The 26523-nt window shown below is 37.9% G+C and overlaps 1 protein-coding gene across 2 annotated transcripts in view; it reads right to left on the bottom strand.

Annotated features, from left to right (window-relative positions):
• The window catches only part of VPS13A (vacuolar protein sorting 13 homolog A), a 107856-nt gene that overhangs the window by 45210 nt on the left and 36123 nt on the right, over positions 1-26523 (bottom strand). Inside the window, exons 24-40 of one of the 2 annotated variants that reach the window (XM_056513431.1) lie at positions 22656-22740; positions 20805-20977; positions 19174-19330; positions 18765-18844; positions 18462-18521; positions 18227-18383; positions 17675-17791; positions 17490-17593; positions 16883-17050; positions 15958-16265; positions 15094-15241; positions 14014-14161; positions 6396-6520; positions 5525-5694; positions 4707-4927; positions 3343-3575; positions 300-392 (exon numbers count right to left, since the gene is read on the bottom strand). In XM_056513431.1, coding sequence (XP_056369406.1) covers positions 300-392; positions 3343-3575; positions 4707-4927; positions 5525-5694; positions 6396-6520; positions 14014-14161; positions 15094-15241; positions 15958-16265; positions 16883-17050; positions 17490-17593; positions 17675-17791; positions 18227-18383; positions 18462-18521; positions 18765-18844; positions 19174-19330; positions 20805-20977; positions 22656-22740 — 2547 coding nt within the window. The remainder of the gene's footprint in view (positions 1-299; positions 393-3342; positions 3576-4706; positions 4928-5524; positions 5695-6395; positions 6521-14013; positions 14162-15093; positions 15242-15957; positions 16266-16882; positions 17051-17489; positions 17594-17674; positions 17792-18226; positions 18384-18461; positions 18522-18764; positions 18845-19173; positions 19331-20804; positions 20978-22655; positions 22741-26523) is intronic. The other variant, XM_056513432.1, reaches the window with a different exon arrangement.

The raw sequence follows: 26523 nt of genomic DNA on the forward strand, positions 1-26523 counted from the left end.
TCAGATTTGCAACCCCTGCCTTATTTCCAGATGGAAGCTTTCTACATCATTCAATGATTTATCCGAACACTTCAAAACTTATCTCTGCACACTAGCCACTTTATAAAACAGGGATTTCAAAACTGAAGCATAGTGACACAGTTGTTCACTTTCAATTTTTCTTCATTTTGATGTGCTTCATTAGGTAGGTGACCTAATGATGAACTGGAATGATTCCCCACTTCAGTCATTCCTGAAGCAACTTCATAGCCTGCTCAGTGGGAAGTAGAAAACTAAAAACACAATACAAGCCTACTTACTTCTATTGTTAGAGATTTAATGGTTAGATCAGCTGTCTGTGGATTAGTACTTGACTGTTTCATTTCAAAGAAGAAGTCACAAGGCTGCAATACCTACACAAAAACATAAAAAACATGTCATATAGAGAAAAATATATTTTTAAAAAATTACTTTGAAATCATACACATAAAAAGTACTGAAAGAAAACTTACCAATATTTGGCTTTTCAAAATTAAGAGAATTCTGAACACTAACATTTTGAAAGAAATAACAAGCATCCAGATGCATCAGCACAGGCATTCTCAATCATTAAAGACTGAAACATTAGCTACAGTAAAATACATTACACTTCCATAACTCCATTCTTACAGTAAAATCTACAGATATCTTCAATGCACTGCACCCTCATGTCCCTGACTTTTGAGAACCAGTTTTTCAGTTGCAACACAGCAAGGACACAGTTACATTTTTCCTAAATAACAATATAACTGTTGGAATCACAATCACTCAGCTCCAACTTTGTTTTGCAATCAGTCTCTGAACATTTACACTTGCCAAAGTTTACCAAATCAGAGGTATGCCATAAACAAAACCAGAGCTACGCTATTAATACATAGAGAGCACCCAGATGTATTTAGACTCTACTGACACTGCCCAGACAGGAAAATTTGCTTTCCAATCACCATCTGAGATGATCAGTCTTTCAAAAACTCTAATTTCAAACCATACTGACTGTACAATCTTTTCTGACATCTCTGTCCATATCTGAATCAGATGCTGGAGGCACAGACATACCCTGAATCAGTTTGACCACACTTTTCCCAAATGAGTTTGATCTAACAGAAGTTTTTGTCCATAATATTATTTTTTAACCTATTGCTCAAATTACCTTTTTTCCTTACTCCGCATTACATTCAGGAATGAAAAATAACAGATTCCTCTTTAGACCAACACACATATAAGAAATATATAAAGACCCCTTCATTATTTATACTATTTTATATCTGGAGGTTAGTTTCCCTACTTGGCGTCTGGACATGACACTTGGGGATAGGGTTTAGGGATGACTATGGTAGTGCTGGGTTGACAGTTGGAGTAAATGATCTTAAAGGTCTCTTTCAGTTTTGATGATTTTGTCATCCAAAGGATGAATTCATCCAACCCAATTATTTTCTGTCGTAGGTTGATGTAAGGTGCATCCAAAAGTATGTATTCTATTACCATTTTCATAAATTCTTAAAAGCAGGTGGGGCAGTGTTCCTTATCTCCTCTATGACTCATCCCTGGTAACTCCCTCCTGGAGGTATCTTCTGATAATGGGCAATCAAGCCTCACTGCATGACTGATAAAATTACATCATCCCACTGTGAGATCCTCTGCCCAGGGGAAGGAAACAAGCATTCCTATCTGGATATAATCTGAGGTTTGGAACACCACAAGCAGCTTTATCCACTGGATTCCCAAAGGACAAGAGCTCCGTGACCACCACTGGACCTTCAGAGGAAGATCAGACCCTTCCACAGGATCACTGCTTCAACAGAACATCATCTACCACTTCAAAAGCACTGCAGCCGCCATATAATCAGACTGCTACCAACACCCTGACCAACAGGGTGTCAGGCTGTATCCTGACTCTGTCAGTGTTTCTGTATTATTGCATTTATTTTCATTTTCCTATTAAATTATATTTCTGTCTTGGAATCTCCCACGGGCTTGTTTTCAAACTAGTACACTTCCTCCAGACTAAAATTAGATTGTTTACAGAAAACCTGGGTTCCGAGGTTTGCCTACGCACGTTTTCAAAAGGAGCAGTTATGCTCCTACCTGCAGGTAACTTTTTTTTCCCCACTCTTCTCAAGAACTATCTGCATCAAGGAAGGTACTGTTTTAAGCACTAAAACTAGTGTCCTCTGAAGCTTTTTTCACTATGTATAGCACAAGCATCCTGTCAGATTCAGATCTTTCCCCCCCACCGCCCCGTTTCTACAGTCTGAGATAAGAGATTCCATCAGAAGATAATCCTGTAAGAGGGATAACTTGATGTGAAGCCTTCCAATAGCTTTCTACAAAGAAAGTAATGTTTATGCCACATTTGCCAGCTACAAAAATGAAAGTCGAACAACTTTGCATTGTATTGTGGCTATCAATGCCAGTGCATCACTTTCTAAATGACTAGAGTAACATTTTAGTGAAATTAAAGACTGTTTATACCCAAGGAGAAACTGAGGTGCTATGATTCTACCTGAAATTGAGACGAAAGGGAAGCCCCAGTCCTTTCTGCATATAGCTTTGGTCTTTCCTATATCACTCCATAAGTAAGCAGGCATTAACAGAGAACTGAAAAGATTTGCTCTTCAAAATTCATCTGTGGTCTGAGGACATGGGTAACTGTTGCATATACAGTCAATTTGAATTTTTTCTCTGATGCAACAATATCATCACAGAATTAACTGAGGAACAGTCTGCTGTAGAGGCAGAAAAGCTGTAAGAAACTCGAGGAGTCAATGCACTTCCACCTGATCAGTAACTAACAAGTCTGTTTCTGTTGCCAAAATACAAATAGGTAGTTTTAACATAACAGATATATGGACCTTAAAATAAAGGAATTTATGAACAGTACACAATAAGTAAACTATTTCCTATATGCACTTTTTTTCTTTTGGTGACACTATTATTCTCTTACATAGCTATTTAATACAAGGTTTTAGACTGATAGCACTCCAAATTAACTATACTGCATTTGACATAGCATACACTTACTATTTAACTGGCTTACATGGGATATGAAAGACAACTAACATTTTACTCCCTGAGACTGTGAATTGTAGCTTGTTACACAAACCAAACCCCATTGTCACAGATCAAGATAATGCTTTAGGCGTATCAGACAAAAGAGAATAAAATCAACAAAATGTTAATCATAAAATTATACTTATACTGTAAATGTGTACTACTATACTGGTATATACATCTTAATGAAGAACATTTCAGAAATTACTTGTATTTTAGTAGTATAAGTTAAACAGCACCTTTAAAATACACATTGAATGGTTGCAAACTCACCGTAGTAATGTTCTCTTTCCTTTCTTCTGGAAGAAATGGGCATGCTTTCATCTGTATCTCTCTAACAGCAGCTGTCATGTTGTACCTTTCAGGGCTACTCTTAATGAAGACCTCACACTGTGTTGTAACCACCAATGCAGGAGCATCACTTCTTGTTAAATCGGCCACAAACACAATCTCTGGATTTTTAACAACAATGTTCATTTCCATCGTAGATACAGGCTGCGCAGATGCTTCAGAAATATAAATTACATTAGTTTAATTGTTCAAAGATTAAATTTCAATTACTCTCTTGTTGTGATTTAATGATTAATATAATTAATATTATAATCAACAATATTGATTATAATAATTATTTAATTCTTGTAACTTATAGGAAGGCCTTGACTACTTAGGGGCAAGATCTAGCATAAGTAGTGCTAGGAAATCTGTAGATCCCTGTAACTGACATTTCTATGCCCTTCACTGAAGGCACAAAACCATTTAATATCTAATTACTCTTGGGTGTAACAAAAGACTTCAGGAAGCTTCTCTGTCAAAATGACAAGGGTTAACAGTATCACAAATGTTACTTTCTCTGGCATTAACAAATGTATCAGCTTCACTCCATAACTACATTTGCCAACTCTGAACACAGTCTTAAGAAAATGCTCGCACATTTTCTGCTCTCTGGAGTAGCAAACTCTCATTTTTCCACACGACAATAATGCAGCATTACTGATGCCTAACGTAAACACTTGCAATAAAAATATGATTTCATATAAGACTTCCTTATCTGTTCAGACTTTGATCATCAGCAAATAATCACAACAGGCCTGGCTGAGAGGGACACAACTACGATACTTAGGAAAATAATATCAAAAAAACTGGTACTTGCTTTGGCATACATGATGAGAACTACCTGAGGCCTGGAAGCATAAAAAGAAAATTTCCTGTTCTAATGGACCAATTTTTGATGTCAGGCACTCACGCTAAAGGTCTGTTTTTTGATGTAATAAGAAATGCAAATGAGAGGACAAATGAAATGACATTTCTAGGCAGCAATATCAGACAGGCAGATTCCATATGTAAGCACAATATAATACACTCCATTATTATTCCCATTTTATTTTAAACATACATTTTCAGATGTCTTCTTTCTCTAGTAAGACCAGACTTCATTTGGAAACAAAAACTAAAAGGTCATGAATCTATTTCCATGATGCAAAGCTAACAACATCAACAGTTGCAAGCTGTTCATACATATAAACATAGGAAATAGCATAAAAGGAGTATTGTATTTTTTGCATACTATAACAACATCAAAATTAAGCTGATCTTCAAATACAGATTTTAAACTATTACTGGTGTATACTGGTATATACCTTGGTCCTTTACAGGTAACGACTGTCTGAGATTTGTCTGTGCAGCAGCACTCTCTGCTTTAGCCTTTAGGAATATATCTGCTACAGTAAGTAGAAACTCCATGCTTGCACAAAGGTATATCTCTTGAACAATAACGTCAAGAACAGTGCCATCTCTCCCCTGTTTGTAGTTTACATCCACCATAACCTTCTTTTCAAATCCATGTTTCATTTCCACCATTCTGAAAGGTAATTAAGGAGGCATTTAATGAAACAGTAAAAAGCCAGTCATGAATACTGAAAACCAGTCGAGATTCTCATTCCAGATGCAATACATTAACAAGACCAAATTTAAAAAGCAACACAAATAATTTTAGAATATGACTGATACAAACATTATCACAAATTTTATATAACTTTAAAACTAACTGGAATCCCATACACTGGTAATTAAAGGTGTTAATAACAAGACAAACTATTGTATTTCCTTGCTTTCACATCAAAAGTACTACATTTTACTGAAGTTTGTTAGTATTCATGAAACATCATCTCAGTCTTACTTAGAACTTCATTAAAGTGGAAAGTGAAATTGTTTTCTATGCACGTTTATTAAATTTGTATTTAAAGCTCAGTTTATTTTTTTTTTTTGTATTTAGCATTGGTCTCTCATAAATACACGTTGAACAAAAGACACATGAAACACATATCCAACAGTAACATGTACTTCAAGAATTCCAATATTAAACAATTGCAGTTTTAACAGAATACTAATAAAAACTGAAATGTTATAAACTCTTTGTCTAACTCTAATAAACAGCAAATTATGTAAAATTACAGACCTTGGTGTAGCCTTCTGGATCGACTGTCTTTTATCATCTAATGTACAGTTTGCCAGTTTGACTGAAGCATTCATTGAACCATCTGATAACATTTTCAGAGCAGCTGACATGAGAACTAATTTAAACTCTGCAAGCTTCAAAAGGTCATCTCTCTGATCCAAACTGTTAACCTGTTTAAACAAAACATTTGTACATTTCATTACAGGTAGCAAAAAATAATACATAGGTTTGATACACAGTTTTATTCCAACTGATCATATTTTCAATAATAATAAATCAAATAAACCAACTATTAATTCAAAAGACAACCACAATCAACAACATACAAGAAAAACTTTCAAAGAGCAATGCTTTGCCATTCTACCATCTTTCTAAGGCAAGCTTACATAAGTGAGAGATCTAAGTTTATAATAAATTACAAACTTTTAGTCAGAAATCTGGTGACAAATTTTGTATGTTTAAATCAAGATGAATATAAATGCACTCCTATTGACAAATTTAAGAATCTTTCTCCACCATTTTGTGTGTGTCCATGTATCCATTTCTATGTGTAACTAATAAATATGTTTCATTCCTCTGCATATTTTTCTTCTCAAACTGTATTTTAAACTAATATAAATCCTCATCAGATATTTAGTCTGATGACTAGAAGATGCCACGTATTATGGCTGCCACTGGCTATTATATTTCCTATAGCAACTGCCAAAAGCAATTTAGCTAAAATACCTGTTCTGTCATTTCCATCACATTTGTTATTATTGCTAGAACACACTCTCTCCGTCATAAAATAAACTATTTTTGTTCAGAATTTCCAGGACTCTAGACAACCTTAAAGCTGCTGATTACTCTTAGTAACCAAAATTATACTTACCTGTTTTGAATTTGGACTATACAACACTAAAGTCAGTGAGTCAAATCTGAAGTCCAGTTTTAGTGTTGTTTTTATTTTCATAGGTGAATGCAATTCCACCACAGCTGATGTCACAACAGTTACACCTTTCAGGAACGAGAAAAATGGTTAATATTAAAAAAATTACCTGACTGCAAGTAAGGGAAAACACAAAACAAAACATCCTCACTTACAACCATAAAGACAGCAACTTCCCTTCTTCTCCACATGTAAATCCATCCACACTTAGTATGCGTTTATCATGCTTTATGTGACTACTTTTGGCAAAATCACACAATGTTTGAGAATACAAAACACTTTCCTTACATATTCTACATGAGATTTTTACCATCTTTAAAACACAAAGGCACAACTCCCCCTTAATATTGCATGGTACTATACACAAAAGTGTTATGAAGAATACAAATTTATTTTCATTCTCATTTGTTTATCTGCCACACTGCTTCTGGCTAATAAAGGAATTCAACAAAAGATGGTTTTCTTTACTTGCTTTTCTTTTTAGTGTGAGCTAAACAGTGAATAGGTAGCGACATATATTGAATAGGAACAAATTGCAGGGGTTTCATCATTAAAGAACAAACAGATCTAAATCAGAACAGCAACAAAACCATCATATACAGGAAGGAGAGTAAAATGGAAGCTTTCCAAAGTCAGGCTGTTAACAAATGTAGTTGACAGACTTTTAAGTGCTGCCTTGCATTACAACCAGGAAAACAAGACCCTTACATTACATGCCATGTTCCAAAATTCACTACAGTGGCTCAGTTGCTCCTATTCATTATTATTACTGTCAGATATAGCTCAAACCACAATGTCAAGATAATAGGTCCACGGGCAGTCAACTGACCTTATCAGCCAAGAAGGCACTTAATGGCAGCAACAACAACAGCCAACAGCAGTGGCTACAGTTGCAGAGCCTGGTAGAGGGTTCCCAGAGTCAGGGAAACCCAAGAGGTGGAAGACCTGGCAGAGCCCAGCTCTCCTAAGTGAAACCTTCACCTTGAGGGCCTTGCCAGAGCAGCCCAGGAAGATTTAAACGACTCTAGCAAGCATGAGCAACATGGAGCACAGTGAAAAGGTGGGCAAATACAACATGGCACATCAGAAAGATGTGGCAGAGCTGCAGCAGTTCGTGTGGGCAGGGCATGTAGGAGGGCAGAGTGACGCCCTCCACCAGCTCCTGAGGAGAGCTCATCTGGTGGTTTTCACCTACCCCATGAGAACAGACACAACAGTGATCTCCACAAAGCCAAAAGCCATTGCTAGAAGGAGCACAGCAACCCAGACTGACCTCCCTCAGAAGCATGCATCTGGTCAGGCCTACAGTTGCAGGGAGTGTTTGAGCTTGGCATTAGCACCAGAGGGCAGAAGAGACTACAGTTCTGTGAAGTGGGACCAGGTGGATGACCTGCTGATCTTAGAGAGGAAGTAGAGAGCCTGAAGAGTACCGGGGGTCTGATAGAAAAATAGACTGGTGAAAACCCTTGAGAGAAATGCAGGGGGTGGAAGCTCAGCACAACTCAAGGAACTCCAACACTCTTGTCATGAGACAGAAGGAAGGTATCTAAAAGACAAGGAAACAGGTCCCTGCTGGGGGCAGCAGGAGAATCGCCTCCCTTGCCTTCACAGGCAACCTTAGGAAATAGATAGGAGTCTCCAGAATCTAAGCATGAAGCAAATGACAATGAAGGTGAAGGTCTACCTGGCAGGGTGCCCAGAGAAGGTCAGTCAACCAAATGCATCTCAATTTCAAGTTAAGTAAGAGAAAAAGAAGAGTAATTGCTGTGACTCTCTTCTGAGAGGAACTGAGGGCTCTGTATGCCAGCTGGACCTATCCCACAGGGACGTCTGCTGCCTACCTGGGGCTCAGGTAAGAAGTACCTTCAGGTAAGAAGAAAACGGGACCTGGAACACATGTTATGGTCTCTTTTGTCTTGTCAAGAAAATCATGCAGATGAACACCCTGGAACACAACTCTGTGTTACCATCAGAATTTTGGTTTTGTTCATCATGGGTCAGTTTATAGAACACTGAACCTGATGGCACCAACCAGGTGCCCTGTCTCAAAGGGGAAAATGGACTTTACCTCACGAGTTAACAGGGCTTGTTGAGAGAGCTTTGAACTAGATTTAAAGGGGAACAAGAACAGAGCCAACCTCGACAAGATAAGGTGCAGGAAGGGGAGAACTACAGTGACCACCCAAGCAGCAAAAGGAGACTTAAAAGGGAATACATTCAGTGAGTACAAGCATCCAAAGATGAAATCACAAGACAGACCGGGGGGAACCCTTTGCACAATTAAATACTTCTATAATGTACACAGTGTACTATAATGTACTGTGTACACCAATGTACACAGTAAGGAAAACAATCACGAGAAACAAGATGTGCATGCAGACAAAGGACTTTGACCTAATTACAATCACAGAGATGTGGTGGAATAGCTCACATGACTGGAACGTTGTCATGAAGGGCTATATTCTGTTTAGGAGAAAGATTCTATGTGAGGAAACACCCAGAACGTATCAAGCTCTGTCTTGCAGCAGATGATGAGCAAGTCAAAAACTTACAGGTCAGGGTTAAAGAGTAGACCAGTAGGGATGACACAGTTGTGGGTAATTGCTGCAGGCCACCCAAGCAGGAGAAGGAAGTGGATAAGGCCTTCAACATGCAGCACAAAACAGCCTCAGAAACACAAACGCTGGTTCTTGTGGGGGACTTTAATTACCCTGACATCTGCTGCAGAACCATCACTGTGAAACACAAACAGCCCAGCAGGCTCCTGAAAAGCACTGATAACAGCTCCCTATCATCATGTGGAGGATCCCACATGGAATGTTGTAGCTGCTTGACCTCACACTAACAAGCAAGGAAGGCCTTCTGGGAGATGTGAAGTTTGGGGCAGCCTTGGCTGGGTAGTGATCATGAGACTGTAGAGTTCCCTATTGGGTGAGGAGTGAACAATGCAGCAATTAAGATTCTAACCATGGACTTCAAGAGAGAGAACTCTGGCCACTTCAGGGAATTCTCTTGAAAGAATCCATGGGAACAGGGGGAAAAGGAGTTGACATTCAAGGATCACTTCCTCCAGGCTCAAGAACTGGCATCCCAATGCAGGCCAGTGAGCAAGAAATCGGGCAATGGGCAAGAGACCGCCATGGAGGAATAAAGAGCTTCTGTCACTACTCACCCAGAAACAGGAAATACATAGGAGATCTAAGTGGGATGAAGCTACTTGGAATGCATATAGAGAGGTTGTCAGGGTAAGTTGAGACAATGAAGCCCAAGGCCCATCAGGAATTAGATCTGGCCAAGGATGTCAAGGACAACAAGAAGGGCTCCTCTAATAACAAAAATAAAACTAAGGGTAGTGTGGGCCTATTGCTAAATAGAGGGGGGACACTGATAACAGAGGAAGCAGAGGAATTACTGTACATCTTCTTTCCATCAGTGTTCACTGTCAAGACCAGCCACCAGGAATCTCTGACCCAGGAGGCTGGACTAAAGGAATGTTGGAAGAAAGCCTTTCCCTTGATCAGGGAGAATTGGGTTAGAGAACACTTGTGCAGTTTTAACATCCACAAGACCATGGGCACTGATAGGATACATTTATGAATGCTGAGAGAGCTAACTGCACACAATCATCTTTGAAAGGTGGTGGTTAGGAGTGATGCCTGAGGACTCGAAGGAACTAAAAGTCTTCAAATAGGGCAATGAAGGAAGACCCAAGGAACAACCAGCTAGTCAGCCTCATTTCAATCCCTGCAAAGGTGATGGAGTATCTTTTTCTGGAGACCATCTCTTTTATCCCCATGGAACACAAAAGGGTAGTCAGGAGTAGTCTGCATGGATTCACTTAAGGTAAATAATGCTTGACCACCCCGAATATCTTCTATAATGGAATAACTACCTGCATGGATGAGGTAAGAGCAGTGGATACTGTCTCCAACAATAGACTTGACTCCAACAAGGAGTCAATAATGCCTCTCACAATATCCTCACAGGCAAACTCAGCAAGTGCTGCCTGGATAAGTGGACATTGAGGTGGACAGGGCAGAAAGTTATGGACAGGAAGCTCCAGACAAAATTTCCTTACTCTGCAGATGACCACACACTGGGACAGATCACCCAGAGAGGTTGTGGAGCCTCCCTTACTGGAGATATTTAAGGACTGTCTGGACACAATCCTGTGCCATGTGCTCTGGGATGACCCTGCTTGAGCAGGGAGGCTGGACCAGATGACCCGCTGTGGTCTCTTCCAACATGACCCATTCTGTGAGACCCTCTAAATTGATTTAGTCCCCTGATTATTGCCCACTTCTGTTTCTTCAGGTTGGCAATGATGATCTTGAGGAAAAAAGTCCTACGGCAATCAGAAAGGACTTCAGGATGACTGGTTGAAGGCACAGAAGCATAAGGTGGTGTTTTCCTTGATCCATCAGTAGTAGTGAAGAGCACTGAAATAAACAGGAGAACCCACCTGATCAACACATTGCTTGAAGGCTGGTGACATCAGTGGAATTTTCTTTCTGTGACCATGAGACAACTGATGTAATACCATGACTGCTGGGGACAGATGAGGCTCATCTGTCTCAAAGGGGTGAAAGGATTGTTGCCCATGAGTTGGCAGGGCTGATTAAGAGGGCTTTAAGCTAGATTTGCAGGAGGATGGGAATAAAGCCAGGCTCACTTAAGATGAGCCTAGGGGTGGGATGCCAGGGCTAGGAGTAAAATCCGTAGTCCAGCTGAAGTGGCAACTTCATTGGCAACTACACCAATGCATGTAATACGGGTTACAAACAGGAGGAGCTGGAGGCCACTGTGCAGCAGGAAAGCAATGACAGAAATGTGGTGGGATGACCAGAGTGATGGAAGCTACACTGGATGGCTACAAGCTCTTCAGCAGGAGCAAGCAAGGAAGGAGAGGTGGTGGGGTGGCTCTGAACATTAGAAAGTGTTTGGACTTTACAGAGCTCAAGGATAGTGATGAGAAGGCTCAGTGCCTATGGGTGACAATCAGGGAGAAGGCTGGAAAGGCAGATATCCTGGTGGGAGTCTGTTACAGACAAACCAGGAGAGGAGGTGGGTGAACTATTCTATAATCAGAGGGCTGATGTTTCACGATTGTCATGAAATCCTGGGAAATTTTAACCTGTCAGATGTCTTCTGGAAATTTCACATAGGAGAGAGGAGGCAGTCTAGGAAATTCCTGGAGTGCCTGAAGATAACTTCCCAACACAGCTGGGAAGTGAGGCCACCAGGGGAGCTGCCCTGCTGGATCTGCTGCTTACAAACAGAGAAGGGAGATGCTGTGGTTGGAGCAATCTTGAGCACAGCGACCATGACATGTGAACTTTCAATATTCCGGGGTGTCAACAAAATCTTGGACTTCTGGAGGGTGGACTTTGCCCTGTTCAGGACACTGGTTCAGACAGTTCCTTGGAAATAAGCCATTAAAACCAAAGGGATCCAAGAAGTCTAGAAGTACTTTAAGAAGGAAATCTTATAGGCACAGGACCAGACTGTTTCTGTGTGCTGGCTTGGTTGAATAGGGAGGAATTAAGGGGGGAAAAATCAGAGTTTATGACCTTTGGAAGAAGGAGTAGGCAACCGGAAGAAGAGTTCAACGATGCTGTTAAGTCACACAGAGAGAAAATTAACAAGGCTAAAATGCAGCCAGAACACAATCTGGCCACTGCTGTGGAGGAAAATAAGAAGTTTTTATAAATACTTTTATAAATACAAGAAAGGGCAAGCACAGGAATAATCTCCACCCTTTATTGGATGTGGACGGGTACGCTGCCACTAAGGATGGCTGGAGGAAAAGGCTGGGGTACTTCATGCCTTCTTTACCTCAGTGTTTTAAGAGTGAAAATGATTATTCTCTGGGCAACTGGCCATCTGAGCTGGTAGACAAGGTCAGAGAGCAGAAGAGACCTGCTGCAATCCATGAGGAAGTAATTAGTGACTGCTGTGTCACTTAGACACTCATAAGTTTATGGGGCCAGACAGGATTCAATCTAGCGTGATGACAGGGATGGCAGAGGAGCTCCCCAAGTCACTCTTCACTATTTATCATCAGTCCTGGTTAACTGGAGAGGCCCCAGATGAGTGGAAGTTGGCCAATGTGATGCCCATCTACAAAAGAAAGATCCAGGGAACTGCAAGCCTGTCAGCTGGCCTCAGTGCTGAGGAAGGTTATGGAGATCATCTTGAGTGCAATAACATAGCACAAACTGGACAACCAAGGGATCAGGTCCAGCCAGAATGGTGTCAGAATGGGTTTAGGAAAGGCAGGTCCCGCTTGATTTCCTTTTTGACCAAATGACTCATCAAGTGAAAGAGAGAAAGGCTATGGATGTTGGCTATCTGTACATAAATGAAGTCTTTGATACTTTCTCCCAGGATACTTTATCCTGGAGAAGCTGGCAGGCCAGGGCTTGGACAGGTACACTCTTTGCCGAGTTAAGCACTAGCTGGATGGCTGGACCTAGAGAGTGGTAGTGAATGGAATTATATCCAGTTGGCAGACAGAAACCAGTGGTGCTCTCCATAGCTCAATATTGGGACCAGTTCTGTATAAAAACTTTGTAAGGGATCCAGATAAGGGCATCAAGTGCCTCTCAGTCAGTTCACAGATGACAAGTTTGGCAGGAATGTTGATATGTTGGAGGATTGGAAGGTTCTGCAGAGTGGTCTGGTTAGACTGGATAATAGGCTGCAGCCAGTGGCATGAAGTTCAACAAGGTGAGGTGCCAAACCCAGCACTTGGATCACAACAATCCCAGGCAGTGCTAGAGGCTGAGAACAGAGTGGTTGGAAAATTGCTCAGGGGAAAATGATCTGAGAGTGCTAGTCAGGACTGGCTGAACATGAGCCAGCTTTGCCCAGGTGGCCAATGTCATCCTGGTCTGCATCAGCAGTAGTGTAGCCAGCAGGACCAGTACAGTGATTGTCCCCTGTACTCAGCCAGTACTCAAAGAAGGACCATACTTCAAATCCTCTTTCCAGTTCTCACAAAACAAAGACAACTGAGGTCCTGAAACGTCTGGAGAAGGGCAATGGAACCACTGAATGGTCTGGAACATAAGTTATATGAGGAGTGGCTGAAGGAGCTGGAGATGTTCAGGCTAGAGAAAAGGAAGCTCAGAGGGACCCTACTGCTGCCCACAACTACTTGAAAGGAAGTTGTAGCAAGATGGGGGGCTGGTCTCCTTTCACAGACAGCTAGTGAGTGACAGGGTAAGATGATACAGCCTCAAGCTGAGACAGGGGAGTTTCAGGCTGGACATCAGGAAGGATTTCTGCTCAGGAAGGTGGTGGATTCACCATCCCTACAAGTGCCAAGAAGACTAAACATGGCATTTAGTGCTATTGTTAAGTTGACATAGTGTTTTTTGGTCAAAGACTACATTTCATGTTCTTGGAGGTCTTTTGCAACCTTAATTTTTCTGTGATTCTACAATATTGGTATACACGAAGAAGTCTGGCATTCATTTTTAAATGCAATTCCAAAATAAGCCATATATTGACAATAATACCTAAAAAACCCAAATGATGTAATTTTGCACGATATTACCTGCAGAGTGCTGAGTACCATGCATTTCACAAGAATGACTCGTTGATGCTTTTGATTCTTGCAAAGCTGTTGATGCACCAGAGCCTTCACCTGCATTTTCATTTAATGTCCTCAGTATTGTGGTAATATCTTCCTGACTGAGAATTAGCTTTAAAAAAAGATTGAAATGGAAATCAGAACAACTCTGTGTAACTTTTGGTAAGTAAAATCTAAGCTTACAAATAAACAGATAAATCAAATTAATCTCATCTGAGTCTCTTTAGGATGCTGAACATTTTTTCTCAAATTCACACAATTCCTTACTGTAATTTCAAGAAATCAGAAGTCAGTCACACATTATTTTGTTTTCATCCATAAACTTTCAATACCAAGTTGCAATTTAGAAACTGGAACGTCAGAATATGTACACATACAGTTTTGACTTACAAACTGAAAGTCAACTGTAAAATTTTTATCTGCATTTAGTCACAAGGCACTTCACAGTAAGAGTTATTTCACAGTAATACTTATGAGTTCTATTTCAAAATCGGGCAAATCAGTTTTCCTCACACAGTTCACAACCTTCATATTTTTAATGTTAAACTTAAACTATGTTATGTTTAAATTTTCATTTATGTTAAATTTCTTTATGTTAAATTTAAATTATCCTAGGATGAATCCCATCTGGCCCCATAGATCTGTGAGTGTCTATGTGGCACAGCAGGTCACCAATAACTATTCAGGCTTGTCATAGGTACAAATTCAGCACTGCTACTGAACAAACCAATAAACCACAACTTTTCCAATCTTTCACTGAAAGACACTGACAGGTAAAAAACTAGAATACAATAAGCATTTTTAACTAGCAATAGTAAATTCATAGTACAAAGTCTGCCAGCAGTGTCACAGATAAAATACAGAGCTTAAATTAGAACAGAAATTTACTCATTTCCTTCTCCCCTATGAAACAACAAAATCTATTCTACCTCCGTGTCTTGAAATTAAACAATACCTGAACTACTGAGCTTGGACTTTTATAGAGAAAAATTAATCTGTTTTCCACAAATATTTTAACACTTGCTTTCAGAAAAAACTGCTTACATTCATAGGCTTGAGTCTGCCAGATATTTCAATATCAGGAACTTCATTATACCACGCAGCAGCTAAATTTCGTTCAACAGCTAATTCCAGACTGACTGGCTGCAGCAACTGTACTTCAGTTTGCAAAGAATCTTGCTCATAGTAAGATCTGTGAAAAGAAGAAAAATACTCTCAGCTTTCACATATTGCACACTCTTAAAAAAAAAAAAATCTGGTTTTTCCTCATCTTTTAAAATAATGCTATAAAACTGCCTTTATACTACTCCAAGTAGCACTAGTTGAAGCCTTACTCCATCAAGTAGACCTCCCTCCTTTGTAGTGAGGAGATATCAGGCACATACCAGGCACACAACACACAAATGTGTTGCAAGTCAGGATCTCTTACCTGCCCTCCAGTGGACAGCAATTTATTCTTTCTTCAGTACTCTTCAACTGTGTTTAAAAAGCCACTTCCATTCCCTCTCTGCCCATGAACCCCCTGCTCCAAGGGCCATTTTCAAAGTTCTTTATGGCTGTCTAAGTCAGTACCTTTGCTTCTATGCATAGCTTGAAAATCCCATCAAAATCAGTCTAATACAAATAGATATAGCCTGTCTTAAAATAATGAACAAAGCATAAATCTATAGTACTACACAATTTACCCTGAACAAACATTTGCTTCTATTTAAAGATGTGCAGATTGCTCTTTTTCCTAAACCATACATTTTCATTACTTTAAAAAACTGTTAGTTGGCTGTTATATTCCAAGATAATAGTCTGCCAATCACCAATCATTACCTAATTATTCAACTACTCTTTGAAGCTCTCTAACTGAAGAATCCCAAAAGGAATAAATGAATTTTAAAAATATTAATACTACATTACCTGTATAATTTCAGTTCACTCAATTTCACCGTCATAGAGTCAATAACAGGTGGGACACTACATCGTGTTTTTGTCTTAGCAATGAAGAACTGGTTCTTCACCGTGATTAGACCAAGATCAGCCACCAGGACATTTGCAGACATTGCTGACTGTGGAATTATCACAACAGGTGCTTTGATATTGATATCTAGCGCCGAACGGGAACTACGCTCTGCTAACCCTTTTACACCTGTAGCTGCTTTCTCTGCTGTTCGAACAGTTGCCTCAGTAAGAGCTTCCTTGGCAGCTTGAAAGTTATTTATAAAAGCCTAGGAAAGGAATACAGAAATTAATTATTAAGAATTACACTACTTCAAAAACAATAAGAATCATAGTTACTTACATAGCAAACCATCCTAAGATGCTATTTTTGCTATACATTTTGTCCAAATTCTTTAATAGGATAATCTTCCCTCAAATATGATAAATTATGCATATATAAAAATAAATTTCTATACTAAATATTTGGAAAATTAGATGGTAAGGTAAATGACCTCATAATATGACTTGTAGGATTCACATTTTATTTAATCATATGAGCAGCAAAAGATTGATTTACTTAGCAGAATTAAGGAGAGGGCATGATTTTCATGGTTTCTTATTACATTTCAGTGTTATAAATAATGAATGGTATGTATATTCAACAGATGTCACAAATCATCTAAGAAAAACATTACCATTAACAATAGTAAACCTCTTCACTTACTCATCTGCTCCACAGAAACAAACAAGCAAAATAAACAGCCCAAGAATCAATCCTAGTAAAGTTTTTGCAATAGTGTATAAGAGCTCCTACAAAAATAGACAACCTGGAACACTCATCCCTTTCTTGCTCTGACAACTTCACCTAGTTCCTAAGAAACAGTATCCAGAAAATAAAACTTACCAAAATAGATGAAACAAACTTGTTGACAAAAACTACTTGAATACACCCAACAGTTAGATAAATACGGTTGTCAACAACATCCATATTTGTGTACTCAATGCCGTCCGTAGCATTCACATATGACAACATTCTGAAGTTGAACACTTCTTTTCCTGTGATGTAAAGAGCCTTAGGAAGACAAAAAAAAATAGTACCTCTACTGTAAAAACTTTCTGGAGAAACTTAACTTCAAAACAATATGTAGTACCTCACAGCATTAAGACATTTTAGTTCAAGTGTCTCAATAATATATAGAAAACAAAAAATTGAATTTTAAAAATCCATTGAAATTGCTGAAAATATTCAGTTGACAACTCAGCTTTGAATAATTCTCTTCACTAAAGTCAACTTAGTAAGAGGCACAATGAGTAGCTAAATACCACAGTTGCACAAATTAATGTCAGTCTAATAATTACTGGTTGTGGGAGCAAAATCAATCTGTCAGAGCTATATAACAAATACATCAAATATGACTGAAAAAAGTCACAGTAGAGAGTGGAGTCTAAAAAGTTTAATTCAGCAACCATTAAAAAAAAAAAAAAAATCAATGATACACGCATATGCCTACCTTTTTATACAATGCTGTCTCATCAGAATCCACAATAATGATGTTCTTCAATTTTGCAGTCATATCAGTTGCTGTTTTCTTCATGATCACTTGGCTATCCAGACCTCAAAAACCAGACATACAAAATCTATATACTATTACAGTTACAAAGTTTTGTACCCTTGTGATTAAAGTTTTGCTCCTACCTTCAATATGAATTTCAGCTATTCTATGGCTTTTCTCTCTGATAAAAATACTCAAACACGATAAATCCGCACAGATAATGAGGTCAATAACATCTTCATACTTTGATTTTTTTGATGCTATGGGAAATAAAAAATAACAAAAGTTAACATTCTTCAACAAAGACATGTACAATTTTGGTATCCCTTTGAACTGCAAAGCAAAGCAAGTAAGAGGTTAATGATCCTTAAGTACAAGGTAATCACCATAAGGCCATCAAATGCGTTGATTCATACCAGGAAAAAAAACAATAAAAACCTGACAACAGTTTATGGGTTTTCTATTTATACTGATTTAGTGCCTTGAACACATAACAAAGGTATGCCTTGACCTATATGTCAGAAAACTGTACATGGCTAAGGGCACAACCCTATAAATACATACAATTTTAAGCAAAATTTCTCATATCAAACATCATTGACAAGTTTGCAAAGATTGAAAATACATTTTGTTTTATTCCTTACTTAAGTGAAGAGAGAGGAATGAAAAGAGGAAAAAATAATTAAGAAACTTACTTAATTTTTTAAGAACATCCTTCTTCTCCTCTGTTTTTTCATGGACTGGTTCTTCTGCAACTTTAGTTCCTTGTTTAGGTAAAAGATTATTCAGATAGTTCATAGCATTCAGCAGAGCTTCAGTATGCAAATGAACATCTAGAGAAGAAAAGTTCACCTAAAAGAAAAAAATTTGGTTTATCCATATGCCTCTCCTACCAAACTGAGGAACTTATATTATAAAAAGATATCATACCTTTATTTTCTGTAGAACATTCTGATAGACAGTCTTCAGTTCTGGTCCTTTAATATCAGTCTATTTCACCAAAAGTGCACATAAAACAAACAAATCAGAAGTTTGTAAATTCCATTTATGAAAACTTATTTACAAAAGCACTACAATTTAAGATGTATAAGTTATTCTGTTGAAAGAGCAGACAGACTTTGCACATGACAGTCAAGATGTTAAAAACATCAGTAAGTAACAACATCTGCTGCATATTAATGTGATGTTTATGACATGCTTACAATTCAAAAGCAAAGTCTACTCTTTCCTAACCTTAATATACTCCAGAGTGAGAAGATCATCTTCTACATTATCCAGTGTAGTAATTATGTAAACTGGTTTGTCATTGTCATCTAAAAAAAAAAAAAAAAAGAAGAAAAGAAAAAATTTAAACTTTCTTAATCTAAACTGTCAACTAGGCTACTAGCTGTCATTACTGTTTAATCACAAAAACCTCTTCTACAGATGTAAAATAGTTAAATGTCTCTCTACAATCATCAGCACCAGAATATATTTACCAAAGCACTAATAAGAGGATGAGCTCCTGATTTACTTGCCCTCCGCCCTGGACTTAACTTAGGATGCAAACCTTCCTTATTTGACAAAATCTGTATAGAGTTTTTGAAGACAAATTGACAGTGTTCTTTGTGAATAATTCCTTGACCAGATTATAAATACTTACCAATATACTCTGGGCACAGAAGACCAACTTCACGAAGGAAAGCACTCCCAGTCATGTCAAATGTTCTCATTTTAAGTTCAGTACCTAAGCCCAAAATATCAAGCTGGAGCACAGGCATCTCAGCATCACCAGTAAGACGGCATAATGTAATTAAGACCTAAAAAAAACCCCAAAACACACACCCAAAACCAGTAAGGGATTATAAGAAGTTAAAAAACCTCTTAAGCTTTTATACAGAGTATAATACATTCATTTACATTTTATTGGTTAATGTCTATTTGTGTATTGATAAGTTAATTTTATACAGTAAATGCCTTGGAAAAAAATAAACAATTCAACAAGAAGTACTGGCTGCTGATATCACAACAAAAACTTCAAACATGCATGTATGTAATAGCAAAGCAACCATTACACAAACTAAATTATTTTTTAAAAAAATTCTTTACAGCACTCAGCAATGTTCAATACAGTCAAACTAGATTTTCAGTCAGCACGAAGTGTTTACTACTTTCACTGGAATTTCTCTGAATTTTCCTGCTAAGAGATTCCCAAGTTGAATGTCTGGCAAGAAGATTTACTCCATTTTCACCAATGCATGACAATACTGTTGTTAAATAAATACACGGCTGAGCTGTTGTATCCAGCTTTGACAAAAAACAAATACATTTATTCTTCCTTTCCATGTAAAGCTGTCTTCAACCAAGGAAAATCAAAACAAAACCCAGTAAGTAATTTTCAACTATGAGGACAACACAGGTGATTTCTAATAGATTCCAAATTTAATTTTTTTCTTAAAGATTTTAAGTTGTCATTAGAAAATAATGCAACATCCTCCTTTTAGACTACAAGTTCTAAATAAGGTCATGTCATCACACAAACAGTACATTTCAGTTTTATTTGTAGTAAAGGTGTAGTATATAGCATGCTACAAGCTAGCTGTGGTGTGTTGAAGACATTCTGTGAGCTCTACCATAAAACAAAATTTGTAAAGTTAACTGAATTTGTACAATTTATTTTTAAGATAAATGTAAGGTAAAATACACTGAATTGCAGAAATAACAGTGGCATAGCCATGATGGTGTAATGACAAAGTTAACAATAGTGTTGAGAGACAACCTCTTTTACTAGAACTGATACACTTTGCATTTGGATAAAATACTCTTTTTCCCCGCCACAAGCTTGAAGCAGCAAGAACACAGAGAACTCTTACAATGAAGATGTGACAGATTTATATGTGTGGGCAACAGCATCTGGGAAAAACTATAACCAAAAATATGGTGCTTGTTACAACATAAAACATTAATGAAGTGTTCCCATTGACCATAGTAGTATCTGCAAAGAAAGACGTCACAAATACATATTTAGCTAAAACAAATGTGTAATGTAATTTCTGAGACATAGGTAAAGAAAATTCAGTGACAAAGTGAGTTGGGAAATCAAAAGGATAAATCAAAGCATTTCAGTGATGACAAGGATACAGAAGTACAACTATGACGTGGAAAAAACATTGAATATTTACAGGGAAAAAAGGGGAATGAATATGTCTGCAAATATGGATTTATAAACACAACAAACACGGAAAAAATTAAAGTTCTGCTGTGCTTCAGGGAAATTTTAAAAAATAATTTTACCTCAGCTACTTCAAACTTCAGCTGGAAATCCGTCATATTTTTCAAAGATTCTTGTTTGTGTAGGGTTTTTCGCCTTGCACTGACAGCCTGCTTGAGGGAATCAGTTGGGACTTCAAAAAATGGCACATCTTCCACAGGACTGCTTAGTGCATCATAAAATTCTTCTTCTGATTCTACCGATTAAATCACAACAACATTACCTATGCAGCCAATTTACACAGCCAATATTTTACAGTACTGTGACCTAGAGTTTTTAAATCTATAAAGGCTTAAACATACAAGTATCTAGCTGACAACTAACAACTGACAAAATCCGTTTCCATAACCATCTCAACTCCTGCCTCCACAACTTTACACCCCACCTACAACTGCCTCCATCATGTCATCGTAACTTCAGATCTCATTAGCTAATTCCTTCATCAGCATTCCCTTACTTTTGGCTTTGCAAAAGACAGCAAAAATGACGCTTGTCTCTGTCTTGCCTTTGGTATGACCTAACAGCTTCATCTGTCTTCTGATTAGACTGCTGTTGACAATACAGGACATTGACACTGGTCTCAACATCAGGCACACTACTTGGGATTTCTCCCTGCTGTAGATCTCCCATTTCAGAGAGATTATCAAGAACTATCAAGCTTTTAATCTACTTTATATTAGTGCAGAAATATGACCAAGATAAACAGATTGCAATGTCTTGTGAAGGTCTTCTCCTTCACCTAAAAGCCATAAACACTGAAATATAAGGTAACTGTGGAAGAAAAATCCTTCTAAAAAAACTCAAAAAATTACATGAAGTATTTTGTAAAGCTTAAAAGCAGTCCTGAGTTTTTGGAGGGTGAAGGATAGAGAATTTAAATAAATCACTTAAAAGGACTGTATAGCTGTATGTATACTATAGATTAAAAGTCAGATTTTATTCAAATCTAAATCTAGCTATTGCTTTCTCAAATTACTTGTTGCAACAATGCATTCTCACTTCAGCCTGTTTTTTAAGAACTGAAAGACATTTCCACTCTACCTCTGGACACTTAAAAGAACTCATATAAAAACAGATGAAGATGGACAAATACATATTTTTATACATAGTGCATACACACTGTATTTAAAGCTATAAAGTACACATAATAACTTTGCTGATAATTTTGCTAGTGTTTGTTAACCACACAAATCATTAACTTGAGAAAGGAGTAGTATCCTGGTTTTCTGTTTCTCCAGTTGAGTGTTTTGGCATCACAAACATGACTGATAGTGAAATAACACTGATCTATTTAATTGTTTTTCTAATGCAACTACTAGATGAAATGCTAGGCTCTAGCTAAGCTGTTTTGAACAGCTAGGCAGTATTGAATACAACTGGCTCTCCCACAGCCAATCTTCTGCTTTATCCACTAGAAGTCAAAATGTTTATTTATAAAAACACAGCTGTTTCTAACAGTCATCATTTCACTACTTGCAATTTAAATCCATCTAAGTAGAAGAGAAATCCTTCACCATAAGAAAACAGTTAAAACCATCATCAGAGGACTATGTACACGCTGAAGTTAAAATTTCATACTACTTCATATGCCTTCACAAAAATAAACCCACCATACCAAATTTTCCTGCTATGCCCTCAGGAAGGGAATGACATACATCAGCATACAGAATTTTATTGTTATGAGAAAATACTCAAGTAGTTTGTGCAGTATGAATTATAAGCTAAACAGAATATTAACACTACTCAGCCCTCAAGAACTTGAAACAAAGCTCCATATCCTTGCTTACAGCAAGAATATTAAATTAATTCAAAGAACTCAAAAACTTCCAACTTGACCCACTTCTTAAGCAAGACTTTAAAACAGATTATATTACCTGACTCAGCAAATGAATGAAGATCCAAAACAGGATACATGCCTTGCGATACATGTGGTACTGAAAGCACAGGGGTCAGTACAGCCTGAAACAGGAGATAACAAAATTTTTTCTTGTCTTTATTGGTCATGCTATTGCATGCATATATGCTGCATCCAAGTTTTACAACTTGGGAAACTTAGTTTAAGTGCAAATCAAAGTTAAACACATTACTAAAATTATAAGCATGGGAGAAATTAGGCCTAAAATAGGTAGAAGTAGCAAATATTGCACTTGCATCTAACCAGAGCGAGCACACGAGGAAACGCAGTGAAGAGGTTCAAACATTCTACTTCATAGATCAAGAGAGTCAGAAATGGCATATAATATGAAAAATCATAAAAGATAAAACATAGTCCCTCAAAGGACTACAATACAGCAACTTCAGAGAACCAGAAAGATAACGGCTCTTTACAAAAACAACATAAGTGCTGGGTGGGGGAAAAAGAAAAAAGAGATGCACAAAATATTAGAGCAAAGAGGTATTTGTATTTCATAGAATCATAGAAGCATTTAGGTTAGAAAAGACTCTTCAGATCACCAAGTCCAACTGTAAAGCTACCACTGCCAAAGACATGATTTAGTGGTAAACTTGAATGCCACATCTACAAGTCTTTTAAATAGCTGCAGGGATGGTGACTCATCTACTGGGCAGCCTCCTGCAATGCTTCACAATCATTTTGGTGAAAAAATTGTCCTAATTTCCTATCTAAACCTCCTCTGGAGCAATCTGAGGCTATTTACTCTTGTCCTGGCATGTTTTACTTGGGAAAAAGACCAATACCTCAGTTTTTCTTGCAGTCAGGAGCCCAAAACTGAGCACAGGATTCTAGATGCAGCCTCACCAGTGCCAAAGACAGCGGGACAGTAGGGCCTTGGCCCTACTGGTCACACCATTGGTGATACAGGATACCCTTGGTTCCCAGAGCACACACTGGCTCATGTTCAGTTGGCTGTTAACCAGCACTTCTAGTTCCTTTTCTGCTGGACAGCTTTTCAGCCACTCTGTCCCCAGCCTGTAACATTGCTTGGGGCTATTGTGACCCCGGTGTGGGACCTGGCACCTCACTTCATTGAATAGCACTGCTTCAGACATTAGGGAAAAAAAAAACAACTGGTAAAGTACTGAGAGAGGGCCTCACAGTAGTTTCCATCTTTCTCACAAGAGGAAGCAGAGGGGCAGACACTGATCTCTTCTCTCTGGTAACCAGTGACAGGACTCGAGGAACAGCATGAAGGGATGTCAGGGAGGTTTACACTACGAAAACATCCCTTCCCAAGAACATGTTTGGGCACTGGAACAGGCTCCCAAGGGAAGTGGTCACAGCACCAGCCCAGGAGAGTTCAAGAAGTGTTGAGACAATGCTCTCAGGTATATGGTATGACACCTAGGAATGGTCCTGCACAGGGCCTGAAGCTGGACTTGTGATCCTTGTGGGTCCTTTCTAGTCAGGATAATCTGTGATTCTGAGTCTTCAGTTGTAAAGTGCAGTTATGCACAACCCAGAGTAGTAACTCAAAATATGTGAAACGCCACTAGAGTGCACTCTAGAACATGATTTCTCCACTCCACACGGTTGCATATATGACAGAATTAAGTTCTCTTAGAAAAGGTATCCAAATGATTTATCATCAAGTCTCAGAAGGCAATCTCAGCAATCTGAGTTTGGTAAGACCTCTAACCTGCAAGCTCCACATGCACATGTATTATACATGTGCCTTGCACAGAGTATCAAAGTAAGAGGAGCACTGTGCACTTTCTTCTTGAGTGCCTTTGGCTCTGGACTATATGGCTGACAGCAGTTCTTTCCCCACATCACCACACTTTCTCCCCTCCCTTGTTACTGCACCTTTTAAAGCTCAGGCACCAACAATTATTCACAAAAATCACAGTATCAAATCTACATACATTACGGCAACAAGAAACATTCATCTTGAAATTGTTTCCAAGTCTACATTTTTCATCTCACTCTGAACATTCCCACATCTCTCTTGGTCTCCAGCCTAGGTAATCTGACTTTACTGAATACATTAATGTCTACGAAGTATTTAAGAGTATTTAAGAGTCTTGTAACTGTGAAAGTGTCTAATCTGTAATTCCACATTCTAAGAAAACAAGGAGAAAAAAACTGTGAAATTTGACTTCATAGCATCAAATCATGAAAAATAGCCTTACACACTTAAGTGTCTTCTTGGACTAAAATGCTGAGTGCAAAAATGTAGAAGGATCTTTTCTAAAACGTCTTCTTGTTTTTACAGACCAAGAACACATCCACCACTAACTCAGAATGTAAAGAAGAAAATGGAAGTCTGAAAAAGGATTTCACATCCCTTTTAGCTCAGAAATTATGTGATGCTAACGAATTTCAGAAGAATTACAGCAGAAAGGATGACAGCATGGGAGCATACCTGCCACCAAAGCACAAAATCCACTCAAATTAACTGAATCTAACACCAGCAATTGAAGTCTGTCAAGTTCTAAAGTAAACGGAAGCTTGAGCAGACAGGTTTAAGCGTAAGTTTTGATATGGATTCACATATAATGCAATTATTTATCCTTGGTCCACAGTTTTTCCTCACCTCACCTAGTGTACATCACAACTAATGTACAGGTAATACTAATTACTTCAAGGTCACTTAAAATACTTCAGATGTCATAGTTGAATTCTGTAACTAAATTCAAGTACCGTCCATGTTATAAAGCACAGGACTATCATCTTATACATGCAGACTCTATTTATGTAAAAGTAAAAAAAAAACCGTTAATCTGTGATTATTTGCACAACACAACAGAGACTAAGGAAGCTTTGGTTTTTTCTTGGGTATACTATTAACATATGAAGAGTGAAAGAAGTCAGAATTAGCTAAAATTTTAATGGCACCACTAAAGAGACTGCAAGAATTACACAAAGAAAAACAGTTTTCACTCTCTATATATACTTTCAATTGGTATGCATGTCTAATTGTTGCATTTACTGTTAGTAAATATTATGCTAATATAAGCCACAGAAAATACCAAACTACAGCAACAGCTTTCCAAAACAGTGCAGAATAATTTGCACAAAGACGGAAATATAGTTATCAAATAATCTAAAAAAATCCCAAATACAAAGATGACTACTAGTCCTGTAGAACCAAGTGCATGAGTTACTAAATAACAGATTGTTAGAAATATTTACAAATGACAGAAAAATAGAGAGACAAATTTCATCTGACTTTTAAGATTTTACATGTATTCTAATGATAGGACTTCTTTATACATGCATAAAACACAGCCAAATCACACAGACTAGTCATGTCGAAAATTAGCAACTGTGAGTTAATTTCCTAATTCAGTTAAGAACAGCTCAAAAGGTGAAATACATTTTTCAATATACTAAATAATAAGAAGGGGACAAACTTCTGTTCTGAAGAAGGTATAAACCAGTGACCCAAACCATATTCACCAAGGAAAGGGGGTGGTGAAAGATCAAGAACCGTTCTCCAAAATCCTGATCATTACAAGCACAAGGAAGAACTTCTACCCCTGAGCTACATTGTGTAAAGGACTTGAAATGGGAAAAGCACGGAGATCAGCTGAAAAAAAACCTACTACTTCTGCCAGGCAGACATTGTTTATAAAACAGATAGTGAATATTTTTTGTTTGGCTTTTGAAACTCTCATTTAACATCACATAATAATTGAACTTCAAAAATTCCAGCACTTTAACATTTTCTTCACTACACAAAACAGCTGAACCCAAATTCTGCACATGATACACATGCGAATTTGAAGATACAATTAATTAAACTAATCCTCAACAAAACTGAGTATGTTTGTTAGTCAAGA

The sequence above is a fragment of the Oenanthe melanoleuca genome, chromosome Z (genome assembly GCF_029582105.1).
Source record: "Oenanthe melanoleuca isolate GR-GAL-2019-014 chromosome Z, OMel1.0, whole genome shotgun sequence".
Classification (NCBI taxonomy): Eukaryota; Metazoa; Chordata; class Aves; order Passeriformes; family Muscicapidae; genus Oenanthe; species Oenanthe melanoleuca.